The sequence below is a fragment of the Culex quinquefasciatus genome, chromosome 1 (assembly GCF_015732765.1).
Source record: "Culex quinquefasciatus strain JHB chromosome 1, VPISU_Cqui_1.0_pri_paternal, whole genome shotgun sequence".
Taxonomy (NCBI): Eukaryota; Metazoa; Arthropoda; class Insecta; order Diptera; family Culicidae; genus Culex; species Culex quinquefasciatus.
The window spans coordinates 29,175,145-29,199,561 of NC_051861.1; the positions used below are offsets into that span (position 1 = coordinate 29,175,145).

General features: G+C 37.5%; 2 protein-coding genes across 2 annotated transcripts in view; both read right to left on the bottom strand.

Moving 5' to 3' along the window:
* The window catches only part of LOC6040691 (helicostatins), a 44,982-nt gene that overhangs the window by 6,211 nt on the left and 14,354 nt on the right, over positions 1–24,417 (bottom strand). The window lies entirely within an intron of this gene.
* Positions 7,269–8,090, bottom strand: LOC6040690 (probable salivary secreted peptide). The gene is made up of 2 exons (XM_001849993.2): positions 7,812–8,090; positions 7,269–7,746 (listed from the first exon to the last, which is right to left on the bottom strand). The coding sequence occupies exons 1-2, from the start codon at positions 7,989–7,991 to the stop codon at positions 7,573–7,575; spliced, it is 354 nt and encodes a 117-aa protein (XP_001850045.2). The 5' UTR covers positions 7,992–8,090; the 3' UTR covers positions 7,269–7,572.

Consider the following 24,417-nt stretch of genomic DNA (forward strand, 5'->3'; position numbering starts at 1 on the left):
GAGATCCTAAATAAGGAGACTGGACGAAGTGAATTTGACGTACCCAAACAGACGCGAGTTTGACGTATCCAAACGAGCATTTGCCTTTACGCCCAGCAAATTTTATCAGTGTTGCCAAGCTCAAAACATACGTTGCCAGATCGATTTAGCAAGCTTAGACCAGTCTCCCTATTTAGGGTCTCTAGTTTCCTCCCATTAGCTGTCTCGGTAAAGTAGACATAAACAAACCGAAAATAGAACTGGGGTAGGAGGAGGAGAGAGAAAGAGATAACAACATTTTTGCATCTCGTATTTTTTTTTACGTTTTGCAGGGCCGGATCAACAACAGAAGGGGCCCAGCTGTAAAACAGAAATATAAAGTCCAAATTCTGCTGCAAATCAGTTGTAAAAGCGCATTTCCAGCAATTTCCAAAACATTTCAGCTGTTATTCACTGCAGGTAAAGCGCTGTTAGTGCTGAACAATCACAACTTTAAGTGCTGATTGGTTACTTAGGAATCGTTTCCTCTTTTCAATTGAAACAACTTTTTCGTAGACTCCACAAACTGCACCATGTTTTGACATAGGACTATGTCTCTACTTACTATATTGGGGGGCCAGTTCAGAAATTCGATCCAAAGCGTCACTTTTAAGCGTTAAAAAAGGGGACATTTTGAACGCTTATATCTTTTTTCCCTGTGAATCAATCCAGATGGTTGGACCACCAATCGAAAGAGGAAGACTTCAGCTATTGTTTAACTACATAGATAGTCTGACTAAACATAGTTAAAGCACTTAAAACATGCAATCAAAATGAGTAATTTTTCAGTACAAATCGGACAGATGACCAATCAGAGCGAGCGTATGCATTCGAGGCCGCGCCCTTTTGTACTGTTCTCCGGCTGTGCCGCTATTTAAGCAGAAAATTTCACAGAGCAAGACACTTTGGAACGAGCACTCGAACTGTGCACGTCGGGCCGGCGCGGAGCAGCAGCAGCAGCAGCGGCCAATAGAAGAAGAGGACCAGCAACCCGAAGGAAGAACCACCAGCAGCAGAAGGAGGAAATTTGAGCGAAGCGGACCGATGGAAGTCGCTATGATGCGGCGGTTCTCATGAAAAATGGCCAATTCGACAGTGGTGGAAAAAACCTGGAGTGGCCGGTGCCCTCGAAGCAGGTTCCCTCGGGACGGAGGGGTGGCGGGGGGGGGGGGACATTTACAGAAACATACGAGTTGTGGCAATATGGGTATCAAAATTCATGGTTTTTGATACTGAACATAATAATGGCCATTTCGACAGAAATGGCCACAACCTGGAGTGGCCGGTGCCCTCAAAGAAGGTTCCCCCGGGGCCTGGGGGGACATTTACAGAAACATACGAGTTGGGGCAGTATGGGTATCAAAATTCATGGTTTTTGATACTGAACATAATAATGGCCATTTCGACAGAAGTGGCCACAACCTGGAGTGGCCGGTGCCCTCAAAGAAGGTTCCCCCGGGGCCTGGGGGGACATTTACAGAAACATACGAGTTGTGGCAATATGGGTATCAAAATTCATGGTTTTTGAAACTGAACATAATAATGGCCATTTCGACAGTAGTGGCCACGACCTGGAGTGTCCGGTGCCCTCAAAGAAGGTTCCCCCGGGGCCTGGGGGGACATTTACAGAAACATACGAGTTGTGGCAATATGGGTATCAAAATTCATGGTTTTTGATACTGAACATAATAATGACCATTTCGACAGTAGTGGCCACAACCTTGAGTGACCGGTGATCTCAAAGCAGGTTTCCCCGGGGCCCGGAGGGTCTTTAACAGAACCATACGAGTTGTGGCAATATGGGTATCAAAATTCATGGTTTTTGATACTGAACATAATAATGGCCATTTCGACAGTAGTGGCCACAATCTGGAGTGGCCGGTGCCCTCAAAGAAGGTTCCCCCGAGGCCTGGGGGGACATTTACAGAAACATACGAGTTGTGGCAATATGGGTATCAAAATTCATGGTTTTTGATACTGAACATAATAATGGCCATTTCGACAGAAATGGCCACAACCTGGAGTGGCCGGTGCCCTCAAAGAAGGTTCCCCCGGGGCCTGGGGGGACATTTACAGAAACATACGAGTTGGGGCAGTATGGGTATCAAAATTCATGGTTTTTGATACTGAACATAATAATGGCCATTTCGACAGAAGTGGCCACAACCTGGAGTGGCCGGTGCCCTCAAAGAAGGTTCCCCCGGGGCCTGGGGGGACATTTACAGAAACATACGAGTTGTGGCAATATGGGTATCAAAATTCATGGTTTTTGATACTGAACATAATAATGGCCATTTCGACAGTAGTGGCCACAATCTGGAGTGGCCGGTGCCCTCAAAGAAGGTTCCCCCGAGGCCTGGGGGGACATTTACAGAAACATACGAGTTGTGGCAATATGGGTATCAAAATTCATGGTTTTTGATACTGAACATAATAATGGCCATTTCGACAGAAATGGCCACAACCTGGAGTGGCCGGTGCCCTCAAAGAAGGTTCCCCCGGGGCCTGGGGGGACATTTACAGAAACATACGAGTTGGGGCAGTATGGGTATCAAAATTCATGGTTTTTGATACTGAACATAATAATGGCCATTTCGACAGAAGTGGCCACAACCTGGAGTGGCCGGTGCCCTCAAAGAAGGTTCCCCCGAGGCCTGGGGGGACATTTACAGAAACATACGAGTTGTGGCAATATGGGTATCAAAATTCATGGTTTTTGATACTGAACATAATAATGGCCATTTCGACAGAAATGGCCACAACCTGGAGTGGCCGGTGCCCTCAAAGAAGGTTCCCCCGGGGCCTGTGGGGACATTTACAGAAACATACGAGTTGTGGCAATATGGGTATCAAAATTCATGGTTTTTGATACTGAACATAATAATGACCATTTCGACAGTAGTGGCCACAACCTTGAGTGACCGGTGATCTCAAAGCAGGTTTCCCCGGGGCCCGGAGGGTCTTTAACAGAACCATACGAGTTGTGGCAATATGGGTATCAAAATTCATGGTTTTTGATACTGAACATGAAAATTGACATTTCGACCGTAGTGGCCACAACCTGGAGTTGCCGGTGCCCTCATGGAAGGTTCACCTTGGGAGAACATTTATGACAATTTTGCCGACAAATCTATGAAACAAAATAAAATAATCTTATTTCAGATTTCACTAGCAATCCAAAAACACATTCAAATTGTTTGGTCCTATGTCTTTCGGTTATGTCTCTGACATACCATCTTGAACTTTTTTTAATTCAAATTCTTCTTAATTTAGTGAGTTATCTAAATCAAGTGGAATATCCACAATTTATGAATGAAATAGTTTTCTCGTGAATGAATTCATCAAATTGATGAATCAAGAGGAGAAAATTTAACTGAACAAAAAAACAAATCGAAAGAAAATATTCTCAGCACCTAAAAATACCCTTCTAAACGCTCTCAGTTCATTAAACGACTTGTTAAACGATCATTAAAACTCACTGAACCCGACCCATTGTAGCCCACATAATTGCATTTCACGAATCAACGCCTACTGTGACTCCACTCAATTATGGAGAACAACCGTTCAGATGCAAGAAAGGATTGCAAAAAAAAAAGAATCCAGTTCTTGTCCCTATTATCCCGTGACCGCGTTGTGTGACGTATTTAGCGCCGGCTGCCGCCGAGATTGAACCCCAATGTTGCACACACAAAAAGTGGGTGCATAATTGTCAATTACACTTTCAATTAAGTTTGCTAATTGTTTTCCAGGGCCGGGTACTTCTGCTGTACTTGACGTTAACCCTCTTGGACCATACTTTTAACAGTATTTTTGTAACAATTTTGTAATTAAAACTATCTGATTTCACTTTTTTTTTACTAAAATGTCGAACATACAAAATTAATTCAAAAAATAAAGCAAATTATACGATAAAAGAGGGTTAAGTCCATCGCGGAAGTAAAAGAAAGTAGTTATGTCTTGAAGAATCTTCCAGTGCAATAATGGCCAACTGTCTGTTGGCAGCATGGCGTTACTTGATTTCCTGACCAGCATTTTTTGTCCCTTCTTTTCCACCGATAGGTTCATGGAGCCGCCTGGTGGAGCCCCATCATCTCATGAAATGGTTTGTTAGATGAGATGTTATGGTTGGTCTTGGATGACTGGTGTGGAATATGTAATGAAATGGTTGAATATTATGGTTTGCGATAATTCATTTTTTTCCATAAGTAGTTTCCATAAGCTTAAATTATTCTATTAATTCTTCTATGATCATCAAAATTGTCAAATGTCGCGAGCATCACGTTTCTTTTCCCGAGCACTAATTGGCAGTCAGTGTCACAATGTATCACCACACGTGCAACAATAAACCATCCTATTGTTTGCGTCGGCATGCACGTGGTCAACCTTTATCCACGCAAACACACACTAGAGCTAAAATCATTAATTATGCTCAAGTGAGAGTCTTGTTTACATGCTGCGTGATATTTCGTCGCATACTCTGCTTGTCAGGAGGAAGAATTATTCCAACCATCCCAGGGCCACCTGCGATGGCAAATTTTGGACGGTCATGGCGCTTTAAATTACATCGCACACATGATGACGACCCTGGTGAGCAAAGATGACTTCAAATTTTGGCGAGTTGACACCAATTTTGACAACGCTAAAATTATGAAGCTTGAGAAAGGTGAGCTTTATGAATAAATTTTGCTAGCGCACCTGGAGCAATCGAGTGGTTTCTTGTCAGATGGACCAATTTGGCTCATTTGTTGAGGTGGGTATTCTCATTTCTAGAAAAAAGATATCTTCTTTTGTGCGGCAAACAAACAGGGAGTAAACTGCACAAAACGGAAGTCAACCAGACAAATGAAACGCGATGCAAAACGGTGACAAAGGAAATGGATTATGCCTTTGCAGGTGTGGTTGAAGATGGGAAAGAGGGTAAGAGTACTTAATTTTGAAACTATAATTTATTCTAGTAGTATAAATAGTCTTCGTTCAAGGCGATCTATGATTGCTGTTTTCAAAACCATTTGTCACAACCACAGAAAATCAATCTTTTTTTCGAAAAACATTGTAGCACACTACACACATAAAAAATTTAACCAAACAAAATTTTAATTGTTTTAATTCAGATCACCTTAAGAAAATAACCAATCTCAAGAAGTTTAGAAAAAAATGCCTTTTGACAATTTTCTTAAATCGATTGAAAAAAAAATTATCTCGGGAATTGTACAAAAAATGTGTTTTGAGCATAATTCTTAACTTACTTTTTTTTAATATTTAAACTAAATTAACAGTTTTAAGAAAATATTAACCAAAAATGGAAAAAAAAACCCTCAGTTCTCCCCCTGAGTGTTTCGCCCTTGCTGGAGAGATGCTCACGCGCTTTTGTGCCAGCCGAAACCGGGCAGAACGTTTCCAAGCTCTCGGTGAGCTGATGATGATGTACATCTACAACGGATAAGCTGTCTTGTGCAGCGAAGTTTTTCGACGCCAATAGACCAAATTCTGAAAAATTACTTGCTAGTAAGAAATCCCATTCAAATATCTAAACTCAGTCTGGCACCAGAAAATTGCGCCATGATTGCGCGGTGATTCCAAACTTCGGATAATCGAGTATAAGATGGATATGAGGATAAAAATATCCATCTTATACTCGATTATCCGAAGTTTGGAATCACCGCCATCTTGAATTTAAAATTGAAACTAACAACAGATTCAAAGTATGTTTACAAGACAATTGGGCGTTTGATTGCATTAAATTTCCTATTTCTTTCAAGCAAAAGATTTATATCCTGCGACTTCCAGCTGTTTTTTTTCTTTTACTGATCGCCCAATATGTCAGCTAACAGGGCAGGGCTGTGACAGCTCGAGCTTGATCATTATTTGCATCAGGTCACTGTGACGAGAAGTTCGTCATTTTTGGGTTAAATTATATTTTTTCACCTTAAAAGCCTTGAAAGCCTTATTAACAGAAACTTTGAATAAAAAATGTTTATGGGAAACCCATTTACCATTTATTTCCGACGCATTTCACCGTCCAGCGAGAATTAAATAGGCCTCTTTTGGGCACTCAACGTTTTTTTTTTTTTTCACTGTACATCAACACACACAAAATGTAAAAAAAACAATACCTAATTAATTGAAGCATTCACTTGAGCAGCAAAAGATAAGTCACGCTTTAGCTTGAACACAGCCTTCTACTTTGTTTATGTTTACAGTTTTAGTGCAGCTGGAGTATTGGGGAGCATTCGAAAATGACGTTACGCTATCTGTCTTTTCAGCACCCAGGTCATAACTGCCTAGACGGCTTTACAAGATTTTTCATGATAAAAGGAGAATTTTAAATTGCAAGCCAATATTTTGAACAAAAAATAACTCATAAAAATATGTTTTTTTTTTCCAGGAACCGTCGACTGGAGCGAATCGGAACTGCAGTCTGAAAAGGGACAGCAGATTTAAATGCACAGGTTTGAAATATGGGAAAAGATGCATTATTTTTGTTGTTCTGTGTCTATTCTATCTGAAACAAATCCAAAGCAATCCAATATTGGGGGGACTAAATTGAATAAAAATGCAAATATAAACGTTGAACAATGTTTCCTCAACGATTAACAATCTTTTGGGCAATTTTTTGATTATTTTTTTTTTTAAATATTTAATGATTTTATTGCTGGGGGATTAACATTTTATTATTATTATTATTTTTGAGACATCTGATACTTGCATTAAAAATGCATTTTAGTGTTTTATGATCACTTAAATCAAATATGAAAACGGATATTTTAGATTTTTTTTGAAAATTTTGAAGGGAGATCTAAAATAGCTACTCTCCCCCTACATGACCGTGGGACAAGTCCGTGTTCAATTCTGAAGAACACAACCGGTGATGAGTCGCAGTTTGTTTCTCTTCCTGGAATAAATATATTTCGCTATGATGAGCTGTCGTCTGCTGTGAGGTGGGGATGGAGGTTGGTAGATTGTTGTAATCTGCAACTGTTTACAGTGGGAAAGCGGTTTGATAAGCGAAACTGTAGGCATCATGTTGCATAGCTGGAAAAGGTACATCATTCGATGCCTCTGTGCTTTCTTGTACTAAGCTGGCTGGTTTTTCTACCTAGCTAGCACAAGAGAGCACAGAGGCATCGAATTGTGGTTTATTTATTGTTTTGTCAACTCTAGTCAAGGTTGTCTCTATATTTATTTCCTTTCAATTTAAATAATTACTAGGTCAGGAATTCGAATTGTTTGATCTGAATACAACATTTTCATTGAAATTGGACTGAACAAGATTGGTAAACTTTTGTGAAGCCATTTTATTTAATTTTCTGAAACATTATTGCTTCAGATTTGGACATCATCATAAATAACTGATTTTTATTACAACACAAAGACTCGTAGACTCCGTTATCACCACCAGCTACCGGAAACCTTCCTCGGAAGCACCGTCAGCTCTGTTGACTCAATTCGGCCTCATTCTCACACACCAGGTACCATGCACACCTAATCTCACAACAAATCCCTCCGCCCTAACTCGCGATACATCCTAATTGTTTTTCGCAGTCTTTCTCTAAATTAGCGGCCATAAATTTCCACGATAAAGCTGAATCCGTTGCCCCGCTGGGACTTCAAATGAATCTTGGTGTTATTGAATCCGACGCCACCGGCCAACAGACTGGCGTAACCGCCCTTCCCGTTGATGTACTGGTCCGTGACGTTCATGAACGTGATGTTACGACCGAGCTGACCCTGGAGAAAGCAAATGAACCGCATCAGACTTGTTCGGGTGATATCCAAGAGCGCCCAAGACTCACCTTCAACGGGTAGTACAGATCCATCGTCTTGACCTGCAGCATCGACGACGACTTGATGGCAATGGTCCGGTTGAGCAGGACATCGTACGGCCCCCGGAAGCCCCACTGGTAGTGGTGGCTCTGGGTGAACACCAGCGCTCCCAAGCTGAACAGAACAACGGTCAACGCGAGGGTCTTCATTTATAACAAGTTGAAATCACTTGCGATTGCGTAGAATAACTAATTTATGACTACTTTCACGAGATTCACCTGTGCGACTGATATCGGTGCCATAAACGAGGGCCCCATTTTATAGGGGTGAGTATCAATGACCGTAATGAATGTGAGCCAGAAAACACGACGGTACAAGAAGAGCTTCCCCTTTTAGAAGAACACTCAGCGTCCGGTGTGTGTACCCTTATCTTATCTTAGAAAGTAATATCTCTCACAAAAACAATGTGTTTGCCCTGTGACAAATAATGCTGGGGAGCAGAATGGAAATCACCGTTACGTATTTATCACCCCACAGCCTCCAAAATGATGTCGTTATTTAAACTTGGCCAGACCTACTGTGCAAAAGTTAACAGCAAAACTGATTCGTTGAAGTGGGTATAAGCAATGCTTGTTAAAACCAACAACGCATTTCTAAATCTACAGAGGAGATCTCTTTAAAAATGTTCTGTCCAAAACCATCCATCTCCCGGGTCCCAAAACGGCACAATCCATCATCGAGGACTAATGTTCCGCAAAGAAAAAAAAAAACGCGTCAGTACAATTAAACACCCATCAGCTGCGCCTCGTTACGCCATTGACGAGGACCGACCTTATTATCACACACGCATCCCCGGGTCTTGGGGCTGTCAATCTTTCCTGTGCGCGCCATCATCAGTGTACAGCAGCAACAGGATGGATTCTGGAGTGCGGACAAACGACGACGACGACGACGCTGACGCCCACAATGGCCCACGGCCAACAAGAGTGATGAGCGGGAAAAATTACCATCCGGAGGCATCATTTCTAGAATGCGTCAACGATACAGATGCTGATGGTGATGAAAAAGCTTAGACGATTCTGAGTGGTATTTATTGCAATCAAACCTTCAGAAGCTCACCGAGTTTTAGTGATGGTTGCACGGTTCTAATGAATAAAAAATACTGAAATCTGCCTTGGACGTAACACTACACGAATAGAAATCTTGTAAGCGAATGTTTTCCAAATCGTCAACATTTTTTATTCGATTTTGAAAACATGTGCAGCGAAATCGAGAAAAATGTTAACGATTTTGAAAACATGTCCATGTTCTCGAATTCAACAACACAGAGTTGCCGGATTTGCTTACAGGATTTCTATCCGTGTAGAACTAGAAGATATTTGCTACATCAAGTGGAATCCATTCCACAAAAATATATATTTATAGGGGAAATATACCCATTTTAATCACTCTAAACCGTTTGGCCAATTCTCATCACTTTTGCCGTTTTCCGCTATTAAATCATTTTTTTCAGATGTATTAACAATGGGCTATTTATTACTTCACAGCAAAAAATCCGATGGTAAAATCGCATGCAAAAGCGTGCACATCACCTTCGTGAGAAAAAGCATATAATAATGTATAAGAAAACGTGTACACAAAAAGCATGTACCAAAGAAAAAAAATAGGTCTGCTAACCCCAAAAATAACATCAATCTGGCGAGAGTCATATTCAGATTACCAAGTCCGCGCCCCAACCATCTCGGCTATCTCACCGTCCTATTTTACTTGATTCAACGGCAATGTAGCAATAAGTTTCTCGTACGTTGTATTTTGCATTTACTGTAATACGGTGTATGGAAAACATACAGCTACTTGGTAATCTGGAGATAACTTTCACCGGATTGATGATATTGTTGGGGTGTTCGAAATCTTTTTTTTTTTTTTCTTGGGTACATGCTTTTTGTGTACCCTTCTGGGTCAATGTAGATTAAAAAGTACATTAAATTTCCCATGAAATGACATGTTTCAAAAATGTTTACAGTCGAGTAACGGAAAATGGGAGAATTTTTAAAACTTTTTTAGTGTTTTTTTTTTTTTTTTTTGATGAAAAATGCGTTTTTTCGGAATTCTAAGTACGCCATCAAATCGGGCGTCTAATTTTACATAAAAGTCCCTTTGACACCAAATTTCTATCTCATCACCGTTTCAGGCTGCAAATTATTGAAAAACACCTCTTTTTTCGCATGTTCAAAAATTGAAGGGGTCGTACCGCCCCTCCGTCACGAGATATCAAAAAACGGATCTCGGATTCGTGATCAGGGACAAAAGTTACCCCTTAGGACAAAGTTTCACGCAAATCGAAGAGGGGTCGGGGCAACTGCTGTGTGAGTTGGCGGAGAATTGCCCATATTACATGCTTTTGCTCACAAAGGTGATGTGCATGCTTTAACATGCGATTTTACACGGAAATTTTTTGCTGTGTAGGTGTACTGAGCCCGAATACCAAATATGAGCATGATTGGTTGCGACAGGACCTGGCGCTTTGATTTTGAAGTTAAATGGGATTTAATCCATAAAATTGATGCGTTTTGGTTTTTGCCAGTTTTGAGCACCTTAAAGTTTTTTTGCATTTTTCAAAAACCTCTCGAGCACATAGTCCGTGTTCCAGGGTACAACTTTGCCGAAGAGTGCGAAAAGATTCGTCCACTATATAAAATGTTACAGAATTGATAAAACATTAACTTTTTCTTCAAGCTCTTATGGCAACCATCATCTTGCTTGTTTACATGAGCGTCGTGACGCCTACCTTGAATCTTTGCTGAATTAACTAACTTTTGAATATTTGCGTAATATTTTGTACAATTTTCAAATAAAATTCATTCAATTCTGCTTTTGTAAATTACTTTAAATTTAAGGTTCATTTCACTGATTTAACAAATTTAAGATTGAAAATACTATTTAAGACATCAAAAATCTTCTTTTTTTTTCTTTTTTAATCTTTTAAAATAAATAAAGGATACCTTTAAAAAAAAATTTTATGAATAAAATGATCTTTTCAATTTTTTGTTTCTCAAACATGATGAAAACTGTTTCATTTTGTAACATTATTTAAATATTTGAAAAAGGATTCCAACTTCAGATTGGCAATGGTTTTATTGTAAATATTTTTAATTTTTTAGCTAAATTCATAAAGAAATTTTACACAAAAAATCGAATTGTTGCACTTATTTTTTTTTTATTTTAACTTAATTTAATTTGATGAAAACTGTTTCATTTTGTCACATTATTTGAATATTTGAAAAAGGATTCCAATTTCAGATTGGCAATGGTTTTGTTGTAAATATTTTTAATTTTTTAGCTAAATTCATAAAGAAATTTTACCCAAAAAATCGAATTGTTGCACTTATTTTTTTTTGTAAGATGGTTAATTACCTATAGATAAAACATGATTTTCTGCTATCGGAAAACTTATGAGAGTAAAATCTAATCACTATTCGTATGCAATAAAAAAATTAAACTTTTTTATGTTTTGAAAACATAGAAAAAAATATTTAAATTGCAATAAAATAATTCCAAGATGTTTAAAGTTACTGCTAAATTGTTGAAAGAATTTGTCTCTCCAAACATTTCTTTTAAAATAAGTGAGATCTTATTAAACTGATTTTTTTATTGAAAACAAATTAATAAATTAGTTTAATACTGACAACTAGATAAATCAACATTGATACAAAATTTAAAAATCAAATTTGCTTGAATATTTTTTTAAACAAAATCCTAGATATTTTTTTCTAAATTCTTTGAAAGAATTCTAACAGCAATCGTGTTGAAGCATTCTTTCATTTAAAGTAAAACAAAATTAGAAATGAAATTTTAAATTCAGTTATCTTTAGCTTTTTGCCATTTCCAGTTGAATCGAAGTATCATAAATTATACGTTCTACAATTCTACAAAAAAATAACATTCGAATCTTCAAGTGTTGTTGAGCTTTCGATTATTTTTAAAAGATAATTGTTTATGTTTCTGTCTGATTCAAAATAATGGGCTTCCATCTTTTGAAGTATTTTTTTAGGAATTTGTTGTTATGTTTCTGTGTTTACACAAATTGCCAATACCGTCAGTGGGGTGACTATGGGACAAAAAACGATACACCTCTCGTAATTACTTAATAACAAAAACAATTTAAATAACATCGAAAATCTTTCAACGTAGATTTGTTCTTAGGTAGTCAACTAAAATTTTCCCAAAATATGGTGGGTTTTGATGAACACTATCTTAAATGCCAATAGTTTGAAAATTAACCCAATCTCACCCCTTAGAGGGGGTGACATTGGGTCAAATGAAACTAAAATAATGCTCAAATACAACGATATGGTAAAAACAAGTCATCCAACAGTGTTTCTTGTTCGAAGGAATCGTATTGACATGCTACAATGTTTGAAGTGGAGATTTTCAAACATTTGGGTAGTTTTCGAGCAATCCCAACAAAAAATTTAGAAAAATGATTTTTCAAGAGGTCATTTTTGGCCAAAAACGTACCTCAACTTTAGACAGCTGTAAAAATAACAGGATTTGCTCTAGGAACGAGATTTTTTCAGCGAAGTCATCTTAAGATGTCCCCTACACAACCCTTTAAACAGAATTCAGTTTCATTGAGAAGGATCTGAGAAATGGTAAAATCCGTAAAAAATCACTTTGACCCAATCTCACCCCCAGACCCAATGTCACCCCCACTGACGGTACCTTGATTGTTTTTAATTTTAGTAATTTTTGGTTGATATTGATTTTTCTTATAAAGAGTTTTTTGTTTGGAATAATTCTTAAAATAAGAAATGCCTATTATTTGAGCCTTCTGGAAAAGTCGGAAATTTGAAAATGGGATTTGAGTGGTCACCTTGTCAATGAACATGGTTGTAGAAGACAGTGATATCTGGCGTGAAAAATGTGAAGTTTTTGAACAAATGTCATCAAATTTTTGTTTTGAGCAGTTTTTTTCTCGAGCCAATTTAATAATATTAATATGTATGTGTATCCTAAACAAAGAAGCCATTTTTTCACCAAACGTCTACCCCATTCTACGGTTCGTGTGGTTTACCTTTTCAGTTTTCACGCAAACAAAAAGAAAAGAAGTTAAATAGATTCACACGTGCTATGAATACACGCCATCCTCGTTGCCCTGAGGTGACACGAAATTGATAACCTAATTGTCACGTCTGCCCGCATATTTTATTACGTTTGCCAAACATAAGAATGTCCTCCGAACTGGGTTTCCGGTAGCGATAGCAGTGTGTGTTTGTATGTGGGTGTGAATGAGCAGAAAAATAGATATCTCTCAGAAGTGGGAGACATTCTTGAGTGATTGTCATCATGTTTGTCAGAACAAATGGATATGAGATTTTTTTTTGAAGGGTTCTTAAAATCTATTTAAAGGTTATGCAGAAGAAAGTAGACATCGCGGCTTGATCCGCTTAAAGCACGAATAAATTACCGCAAAAGTTTAAAGTGTCAATTTCAAATCGAAAGTGGCATCCACACGTGTTTACCTTAGAGCAGTCCATGGTAAAGCACCAAACTCTCACAAGTATTTCACTTTGATATTTGCCTTTTGGCTTCTTAATGTCGCTGCTATTTTATCGTCAGCAGTGTCGCCCCAAGTGCTCCCTCTACTGGCCTGATTTTCACCACAAACCAGAGAGAGTCGCCTCTATCTCACTCAGTCACATTCACGTGTCGGTTGATTCTGGCAGGATTAGCACACACACACACACGACGCGGGCCGACGTTCTTCTCCTCGTCAAGATGATAGATGGAGCAGCGCGAGGAGATGTCATCGTCTTGTGTTTGTCTATAGCCCAAGGAACGGTGGCTTTCCTCCCCGCGCTATATCAGAGGAATTCCGTGTTCGAACGGAATTTGTTCAGGCAAATCTGCCTTATCCGAATGGTGACCAGAGGCAGTTGGGATAGGAGATTTTCGTGTGGGCGAAGAATTGCGATTTCGTTTCTACAAAATAAAGAGTTCAACAAATTTCATAATTTTATGATTTACTTCATATGGTCGAATCAGGACACATTACACGAATTGGGATAGCTGTTTTAGCCAGGTTATTGCACTATTTTTTTGATATTTTGATTAATTTCGGTATGAACAGATGCAGATCAACTATAATATTGCATCAATTTTCTAATTTGAAGCTCAATTGCTTCAAAACTGCTTACTCAGAAGTCCCCACTCAGACTGTAGTCCTGATCCACCCCAGATGATGATACCATAATTTATATAATTTTAGTTGATTTTTTGTAAATTTATCGCTGATTTACCCTGAAGTCCGCAACTCTTCGTTACATAGTTGCACAAATGCACACTTTTGCTTTATTAACAATTTTTTTAAAAGTTGGTTTAAATCATGGGCAATGAACGAAACGAAAAAAAAAACGAAGTCCAACCACTAGTGTCTTCCTTTTAACTACAAGGACTTCACCACCCTGGGTTCCTAAGTGTTTGAGTACGGCACGGAGCGACGGCGCCGGATACACTCAAACCCCGATGGTTTGACAAAAACTGTTGTCAAACGAACGGGGTCACTTTTTAGTTTGACGCCCCTTTTACACAGTTCGTCACTTTTTAATTTGACTATGACCAACCAACGGGGTACAAACTAAAAAAGTGTCAAACGAAAAAGTGACCAACCACCGAGGGTTGAGTGTACCCATATTTACACTTTGAATTTTAGAGCGCCCACCGCGAGATTCGAACCAGCAACCTTTGGATTGTGAGTCGAGTGAACCACACGGGCGAGACCATCGCTGTAGGACATGCGATGATCGATGTTTCACTTAACCCTCTACAACCCAACCCCACCTTTAGACGGGCTTCGATTTAAAAAATCGCCAAAAATCAATTTTTCAACCAATTTTTGATCTTTAAAAAGTATTGGAAAGAAGAACTCTTAAAATTTTAGAAAATTTATGGGTTGGAAGTTTTACTTGTTTTATGTGACTTTGCCAATGTTTTTAAAAATTTCATTTTTTTAGGGGTCAACTTTGGCTGTGTTTTTAACTAACACTTCCTATATTTCAAGTAAAAAGAAGTATGCAGTAATTTTTCTAGTGTCCCAGACTATGCCTCTACGCATTTTTAATCTAATCTAATCTAATCTAATCAAACACAAGCGCAGCCAGTCCGGAGAAAGCATCCTGGAAGAACATGTGATTAGATAACACCCCATGTTCTTTCTTGTCAATATTAATGATTGTAGTACATTCGAGCAACCCCGAAACGTATTACACTCATAAAAGCGGCCAGGCCTACTGCGTTGCATTAACCGCAGAGAGGATTCTGTGAACGGATCACATTTCGCAGAATCTACAGGGGAGGAAGGATGCGTGGACATACCGTACCAAACGCTCCGGCTATGCCTCTACGCATTTTTAAACAATTTAAATGATAATGGTGCCATTTTATAGCAGAAAAACAAGCAAAAATTGAATAAGTGACTGTAAAAACATGAAAAAATTAGATAGGCAAAATGAAATGATAGGAGGTGGTAGAATAGGCCAAACAATACCAAAAACAAACATAAACTAAACAGGATAAATGCAAATTAAAAAACTAAAAATTAAACAAGAAAAACATAAAACAAGACAAGTAAAGTTTTTCGTAGAACAAAAATTGCTCAAAATGACCTCCTGAACACGAGAAAAATAAAAAATTCGAAAAAAAAATTTGGGCAGTAGAGGGTTAGTAATGCAATATTTTGTTGTTTTTCTAAAAGCTGTTTCGATATAAAAAAATGTTGACTTCTTTTTGCCTTCCTCACTTTACTGAGGAAAGGCTATAAAATCACTCGAAAAACGAAATTCTTAATTTGACCTCCTAGACCCACCTCCATGTATACTTATCGACTCAGAATCACATTCTGAGCAAATGTCTGTGTGTGTGGTGGGATGTTGATCAAAAAAAAAATGCACTGGATTATCTCGGCACTGGCTGAACCGATTTGGACCGATTTGGTATTGGTCTCATTCGATCCGTCTTTTGGTCCCTTAAGTCGCTATTGAAAATTATGAAGTTTAGTAAAGTACTTCAAAAGTTATGCTAAAAAAACCGATTCTAACAAAAGTCCGGAAGATTGTAAAAAGGGTGGTTTTTGTAAGAAACCCTGTCATGCTATACATTTTTAGAAAGGTATTCAAAAGACCTTTCCAACGAGTTCAAAAGATTGAAGATCTGACAACCCTATCAAAAGTTATGCTCACTTAAGTGTATTTATGAACTTTTTAGAGACCGGATCTCATATATTTCGATGAAAACGTTGTCCGGATCTATCATGCGACCTGTCGATGGATAGGTGACCTTTTCAACGAGTTCAAAAGATTGAAGATCTGACAACCCTTCAAAAGTTATGCACACTTAAGTGTTATTTATAAACTTTTTAGAGACCGAATCTCATATATTTCGATGAAAACGTTATCCGGATCTATCATGCGACCTGTCGATGGATAGGTGATCAAAAGACCTTTCCAACGAGTTCAAAAGATTGAAGATCTGACAACCCTATCAAAAGTTATAAGCACATAAGTGCCCTGAATTATGAAGATCTGACTACCCAATCTGATGGTATGAATAATCAAGTTGATAGAACACTGAAAGGTCCGCCCTTGTGTATCTATTTTGGATAGCATTACCCTCTAAATGTGAGAAAGGCAACAACCACCTAAGGGTGGATTAAGTAACGTTTTTTACAGAAATAAAAATTATGTGTCTTAGAGACAGATTATATCTCGGTTTGAATTGATTCATCAACGTTAAAATTGAAATATTTTTGTTTTTTTACTGTTTGCAAAAAGGCTATTTTGTTCTTTTTTTATTATTATATGTTACATAAAAATGGTCCTGAGGTAAAGTAATCCATCGGATTTTTGTTTGTGGTCATCAATTAACAAACAGAAGAAACCATATGTTTGCAATCAAATTCGAATAACCGACAATGATTTATCACCCTTTTCCCCTTTTCCAGATTTTCTGTTTGAGGAAACGTTAATTCAATTTAACGTGAAGACTTCCATCATTGTCACGATTTTTCGTTCAAAGATATAAATTTTGAGTCTCTTTCAATATTTTGACAAAATTCCTTCAACAAGTTGTTTAGAATAGTGCCCTACACATGCTGATTTCTTTTGGTAACAATTATCCCATTCCTTGTAAATTTATAGAAATCACCATTAATTAATGATTGCCAACTAGGACGTCAATGATTGTACCACAAAATTATGTAAATTTTTAAACGCTTTTGATTTAGATCGAAAATTCTTTCAGTGGCTTGAAGAACTCAACACCCGGCACATGCTGATTCCTTTGGATGCTGCAATTCGTTAAATTGAATTTAATTCAAAATATTTTAAAGTAATGATCAATTTTCACCGAAAATTGCGGCTTCACCTTAACAAAACACCATATTTTTCCATAATGCCACTTTAACTACCCCACTTACAGCTGCCAATTTTTCTTTCTCAACCAAACCAACCATCCTATTATCGCCATCTTTAAGCATAATGCGATGTCACCATGTTGCTGTTGTTGCTATTTTTTCAGTTGAGCAAAAGCTGTTGTTGATCTTTTGCACTATCTGGAGCTGGCCGTCTATATCTATGCTGGGAGCGTACTTCTGCACGACAGGCAATAGGAGGAAACATGATGCACATGCTTTTATTATTACTATCCTGGCTAGCTTCCGTTTTCTGGTGGCATTTCCGCGGAAATATTTTCAAGGGTGACTTGAAATTTAATTACGTTGCATTAGAAAATAATAGTTTTCGAAACGTTATGAGAAAAAAAATACAAAGAAAGTAAACAAAAAATCATAAATAAAACACAACACATGTTAAAATCCTGATTTTTTTTGTTAAATCCTCTATTCTTATCATTGAAAAGAAAAACAGGTCACCCTATCCCTTAAGAAGGATTAAATCGAGCGTCAAACTGTGTATGTGTCTCGTGTCTGAGCTACTTACAGGAAGCGATTTTTATGGCCCAAGAACAACTGGTGTGTGTCAACAAATGGCGGTTTTCCCGCAAAAAAATAAAAGTTTTGCATTTTTATTGCATTTTTGCTTGGCTTCCCACGCATATCAGGTGGGGGGGGGGGGGGGGAGGAGATGCATCAGTGATAATGCAGCTTTCGAAGAGATGTGCTCGCGGTTTGATTGGGGTTACAGGACTATAAGAGGGGGTGAGCTTTGGGTTGGAAATATGAATAAAGTTGGTCGACACTGGAGAAATGTGCTTTTAATATGGAAAGCAAAGGAAACAGCAGTTAAGGATTATCAGATCGTAAAGATGTTTTTGAAAAGCAGTTTCCTATTTTTAAAGAAAGCATATAAACAGAGGATACATAAACCATCAAGATCATTTTGGAAATCATTAACTGTAAGTAAAATCAAAAAAAATGAATATTAAATTTTAAGTTTCGAACTGCAAACAAAACCCTAACCTTAAAAAAATCAAACCACGTGTACACAGGTGTACAATCGGCCAACTAGATCATAACTGCAAATATGAACTCTATTCCTGGACACGACATCGATTTGGTGCAGGTAAAGAAAAAAGCACATCCTAGCAGGTGCCGTTCGTCTTTTCGACACGATTTCAATCAGGAACATCGACCGCTGAATGGTTTGTGGCTTTAGGAGAGAACGGGCAATTTTTGAAACCATTCAATTACATATTTTCCTATTCATTTAAAAATATTAAAAAATAACTATTTAAAAAAAGAAATTTTGAATACATTTTTAAGCACCCTGATTTTAGCTATCTCTTGTCGTGAAAGTTATGGAGCAAACAAGTCTGATGAATGACGACATCAGCGTAGGTAGAGACTGTATCAGCAGAATCGAATAAATCAATCTCCAACTACCGGTAGTCAGTGGATGAATGAATGAAAGGTTGAATTGTTGATTTACAATGAGTAGTATTCCATTGCTGACGACGGTGCGATTGTGGCAACAATAAACATGAAAATGCTTACGTGAGTTCTACGAGCATCACCGAACAATCAATATTTGTGTTTTTTAACATCTGCGGTTTAGTGTTTTCTATCAAACCTGAACTAAACTTGATGAGCTTTTTTGCCAATGACACAATAATTGAGTAGAAATACATTAATTAGGTCATGTGCCTCCCTCCAATACTTGAGAATTGGATCATCATAACTGAGAAGCCTCTTCTTTGGCAAATTCATAATCCTAACCTCCCACCTCTAATCGCTCCAGTAATCTTCGTTACGCCAGTCATACTAAATCCTTATTAGGACGTTTTATGCGCGTACGCTGACATTTCCGGCAGTCGAAGCGGGGAATCGAATCAAAGGGGGAGGGGAAAAGAACAATAGTAATCAAGCGAGCACTTAATTAAATCGTAGTATAAACACAATGTGCCAATATTGCTGCACGCATACGGATTTGCTGTGAATCAGCTTCCAAATCACGACCCTGTCGATAGCGTGCGTAAAATTATCAACTAGACAAGCAGTTTGAGACTAGCTTTAATGTTAGGGTATGTCTTAGAAAAGAAAGTGCATTGACTGAAATTCGAATTCATTTGAATGTCAAAATGTGTCATCAATTTTAGCAGTTTTAACAATAACTAGTCAACTGTTTAATACAAAAATGTATCAAACATTTAAGTCGAATAGTGCACCCCTAACCCGCATGGCATGGATTTACAGCATCCGACGGCATTGTCCGATGGGTTGGTAATTGTGTCCTTGTGTTCGGAAGGTTGGTGTTGGCCCAATCTGGAAATTGTCACTTCGGAGGGCAGTAATGATGGTCAATATGCTCGTTAAAATAGAGGGTTATTAGAGGTCGATGACAGTTGGAACTCTGGTTAAATGGTTCAAGTTCAAGTCTGGTTCAAGTCCGACATTATTAGTCAAACAAGCTCCAAAGTTGACATTTAATTGATTTGCTTCAAATGTAATACTGTTGAAATGTCTCATTTCCTCGTTTTCTTTGAAAGATAATCTCTACCCCCTCAAATAAATCGAATCTGTCACCAATCCACTCCCGCAAAAACAAAATATGATGCGGTTATCAACATTCAAAAACACGCGTAATCGTATTCCGTCCCCAATCGCCTTTCTATCCCATTCCAGATGTTACCCGAGTTTGATTCATGCCAGTCACCTAGAATCGGCTGTGATGCCATCCATGTTGTGCCATTTCTGTGATCCAGTTCTAGCCTGCAGTGGCAGGCCAAGGCATTTTTGGAGACAAGGTGACAAACGGTACAATCTCTTGCAGAGTTTATCCCTCTACTGCCCAAATTTTTTTTCGAAAATATTTATTTTTCCCGTGTTCAGGAGGTCATTTTGAGCAACTTTTGTTCTACGAAAAACTTTACTTCTCTTGTTTTATGTTTTTCTTGTTTCATTTTTAATATTTTAATTTGCATTTATCTTATTTAGTTTATGTTTGTATTTGGTAGTATTTGGCCTACACTACCACCTAATATAATTACATTTCGCCTATCTAATTTTTTCATGTTTTTACAGTCACTTTTTCAATTTTTTGCATGTTTTTCACATTTTCTGCTATAGAATCGCACCATCATCATTTAAATTGCAAAAAAATGCGTAGAGGCATAGTCTGGGACACTACAAAAATTACTGCATACTTCTTTTTATTGAAAATATAGGAAATGTTAGTAAAAACACTGCCAAAGTTGACCCCTAAAAAAATGACATTTTTAAAAACATTGGCAAAGTCACATAAAACAAGTTTAACTTCCAACCCTGAAATTTTCTAAAATTTGAAGAGTTCTTCTTTCCAATGCTTTTTAAAGATCAAAAATCGGTTGGAAAATTGATTTTTGGCGATTTTTTAGATCGAAGCCCGTCTAAAGGCGGGGTTAGGTTGTAGAGGGTTATTCCAAGATGCTTACCGTAGTAGGCTTTGGAACTTTTTCTCATCAACACTCGAATTCTTCGATGGGACAATTGGGGTCGGTCTAAGAAAATCCATATTCAAAAACAATTTAAAATTACGCAAACCTTTTTACAGAACGTATTGTTGCTTAATTTCGTTATTTTGTGTCATTGTCTCTTCAATACAAGTCTCCATACAATTTTGGCCCCTGTGGATACAAAAATTGATAGGGTAGGGTAGTCATCAATGAGACACTTTCGGGTTTTAAACTTCAACGATTTTTGTATTTTTTTATTAGCATGTTTTAAAGAGCTTTTTGTTGCATTTTCTTTTTTTTTAATTTGTTCTAACATTGACCAAAACATGAGAACAATCTGACGTCTATAGCCAGAGTTATTCAACTGTCTCATTGTAGACGCACTTGACAGGAACAATGAGACATCTGGGGAACAATGAGACACTTAACAAAAATCAATACTTTTCTAGTAAAACATCAAGTTTTTATATTGTTCCACTGCAGGTGACTTGTTGTTAACATTTTCAGGCAAATTTGTCAACATGGAATTTCAATTAACAAAACTTATAGTAAAAAGTATTTAAATTTTGTAAAATCCATATATTTTTTCAAATAACTTTATATTTTTGGTGAAATGAAGTTCAAACTCAATAAATATGCCAAAAATCACTTCCAATTGATGTTTTGAATGATTTCCATAGATTTTGAAAAGTTTAATGAAGAAAAATCAAAGTGTCTCATTGTTACCCATGGGCGGAAAAGAGTGGGGAACAATGAGACAGTCCCGGATTCTGGGTATATTCTAAATTTTGGTCAAACCTAACAAAAGGACATTGTAGCCCAACTCATGCCCTGTAAAATGACGAGAGAAATTTGGAGAAATGTTAGTTTTTGTGTTAATGGCAGCCTATGAGCGAAAATGTCATTTTTAATTCATAGTTTACTTTGACACCCCAGAATCAAACATGTATGAATAACTTTGCAAGGGAGCTTCCACTACCAAAGCCACTATTATGGCAGACGTGTATATAGTAGATACACCTTTTCCCCAAATATGAGCCTGATTGGTTGAAAATATGACTTGTGAGAGCCATTTTTCCATTGTTCCCCGTGTCTCATTGTTGACTACTTTACCCTACGTACCTAAATATCCGAAAATCTGTATCTTTTAGAGGTTGCATGTTGGGCAAAAATGCAGGAACAATTTTAAAATATAAGAACACGAATAACTATCCAAATTTCAAATCATTTTTTTTTACAAAAAGAAAGCAATTTCTCAAATTCACTTTTTTTTACTTTTGAAATATTCTTATTAGTGACAAAAATACGCAATTTCTAAGCCATAGAAATTAACGGATCTAAATTTTGCTGTAGATTTATTATATTTTTTAAATAATGTTTGAAAAAAGATTATCAAATTTAAAATACTTTACAGAAACTGTAAAAAGTGGACAGTTTACGAAATAAACCCCCTAAAAGTTTGTTTTTCACTAAAAAAAATAGTTATATTTTTGTTTTTAATAACAGTGCTTGAGTGTCCATTTCTTAAAAAAAAGGTTCGAAACAGTCAGAAAAATTCCAAATATAAACCGGAATATTTATTTTTTAAGTATTAGGCCGTTGCAATATTTTTCAAAGTTTATGCCGCCCCCCACCCCTGGCCTAATGATAGCAAACCAACTGTACGCTTGTAAAATGCATTTTAAAACATTTTTTTCATCCAAATGTTGAAACCTAGGCTTGTAATTTCCCCCCCTTCCCTCGACTTTGGTCAGAGCCAAGGGACATAAACTTCAAAAATATTTGCAACGGCCTTACTCATTTTATAATGTAAATTTTCAGATTTTCACTAAATTTTTTTTTTTAAATTTTGTAATCAACACTATTAACATTTGGAAAGGGTGAAAAATTCAATATTCTGAAATTGCAACAAAGTTGATTCGAAGTTGTTTCTACTATTCAAGTTTCCTGATTAAATTCTAAAATTTAATGTTTATTAAAAAAATGGTCAGGTACACTCAAACCCCGATGGTTTGACACCAACTGTTGTCAAACGAACGGGGTCACTTTTTAGTTTGACACCCTCTTTACACAGAGCTTACACTTACTACCAAACGTTTGTGTTGATAGTGTGCGTGAGCGCCGTGTAAAAAGTGACAGTTCGTCACTTTTTAGTTTGACTTTGACCAACCAGCGGAGCACAAACTAAAAAAGAGTCAAACGAAAAAGTGACCAACCACCGGGGGTTGAGTGTACACGATCTCTCTTTAGCGAGACAATAAATGTCAATGCCGATGAGAACCCAACAATGAATTTCAAGATTTCATGAGTAATTTAGAATTACAATTACAGTTCGTCGCCGTCGTGCTAACTTGTCGTACGTGCATTTTGGGCCAAATTGAGTTAAGATCGCCATTTTGTGCAGCTCACAATGCATCATCTTTTGACCTTCACAGATCCCCAAAATTCGTTTTCAATCCTGAGATATTCAATAAAAACCAAAAAAGCTCCGAAATTTTTTGTCACTTTTCATATGAAAGTAGTTTCAATCTTGTCGTGCTATCTTAACAAATCCTGAAAATTGATGTAAATGCGACAATTGGCCAAAGGGATTCCAGGACAGAACGCGTTTGACACAGGTACGAGCTCGACTACCGTAAACATTTTCAATTACAACTCGGGACTCCGGCAACCAAATTCAACCAAACCTCGAAACAGAATGGTCAACCAAACAAATCGTGTTTGTTATTGTTTACATTGCGTGCTCTCGTCAAACATTAAAACGCGTTTTTCTCGGAACGTCAAAAAGCGACATACGACATGATAGCACGACGGCGTCGAGTTAGAGTTACGTTTTCCGAAGCTTAAACGTTTATTTAGCATGTTATTTTTGTAGCATCATTTTCAATTATTGAATATATTATAATATGGATTTGTTGCACCTTTTTACCCAAAATAGCCTCTTGGCAAAAGTCCCAGGAAAAGATCAAGTCAGTCTCGATGAAAAGCCTTTCGAAAGCAGCAATGGGCGATGACAGGGGGGGGGGCAATATTTGTCGAACAAAGTGATTTGAATAGAGATTTAAATCGCAAATTTGTAAACGAGCCCCCCCCCCCCTCCGATTCGAGCTAAATCTGGTTGAACTGGGAAAAGGTATTCTGATGGATCAAATCGACCAAATTAGAAGGATTTGCGGGTTCATCTCCAAGCCTGTCGGAACCCTCAACAAATGGAAGTAGGCGGGTGTGGTGGGAAAATTGGGAAATATTTCCCAAGAAATGCGATACTCAATTGGCGCTCACTTCGCACAGCTTACTTGCGCCAATTTGCGGCAACGTGGTTAGAAATTTGACTGTTGCCGAAAATTGCTCTACGATAAACGAATGTGTTTACGCAAGTGGAGGGGGATCACATTTCATGTTTGTACATTTTATTTGCACAAACAAGACATTCTTTGGTGGGGAATGAAGGGGAGGGGGGAACGGGAAGCCGTCATAAATTTGGTGCGTGGCTTTTTGAACGTTTTGTTTAAATGTTACGCACACGGAGAGAAATTTGCTGGATATTTGTTATTTTTTTAAATATTCACTTTTAATTAAATACGAAAAAAAAACAAACAAATAAATAAAATTGTTTTAATTTCACGAAACTAATTGATTTGAGTTCATAAAACATAACTCCTAAAGTTAAAAGCTCACCCTTTTTTCTGCACC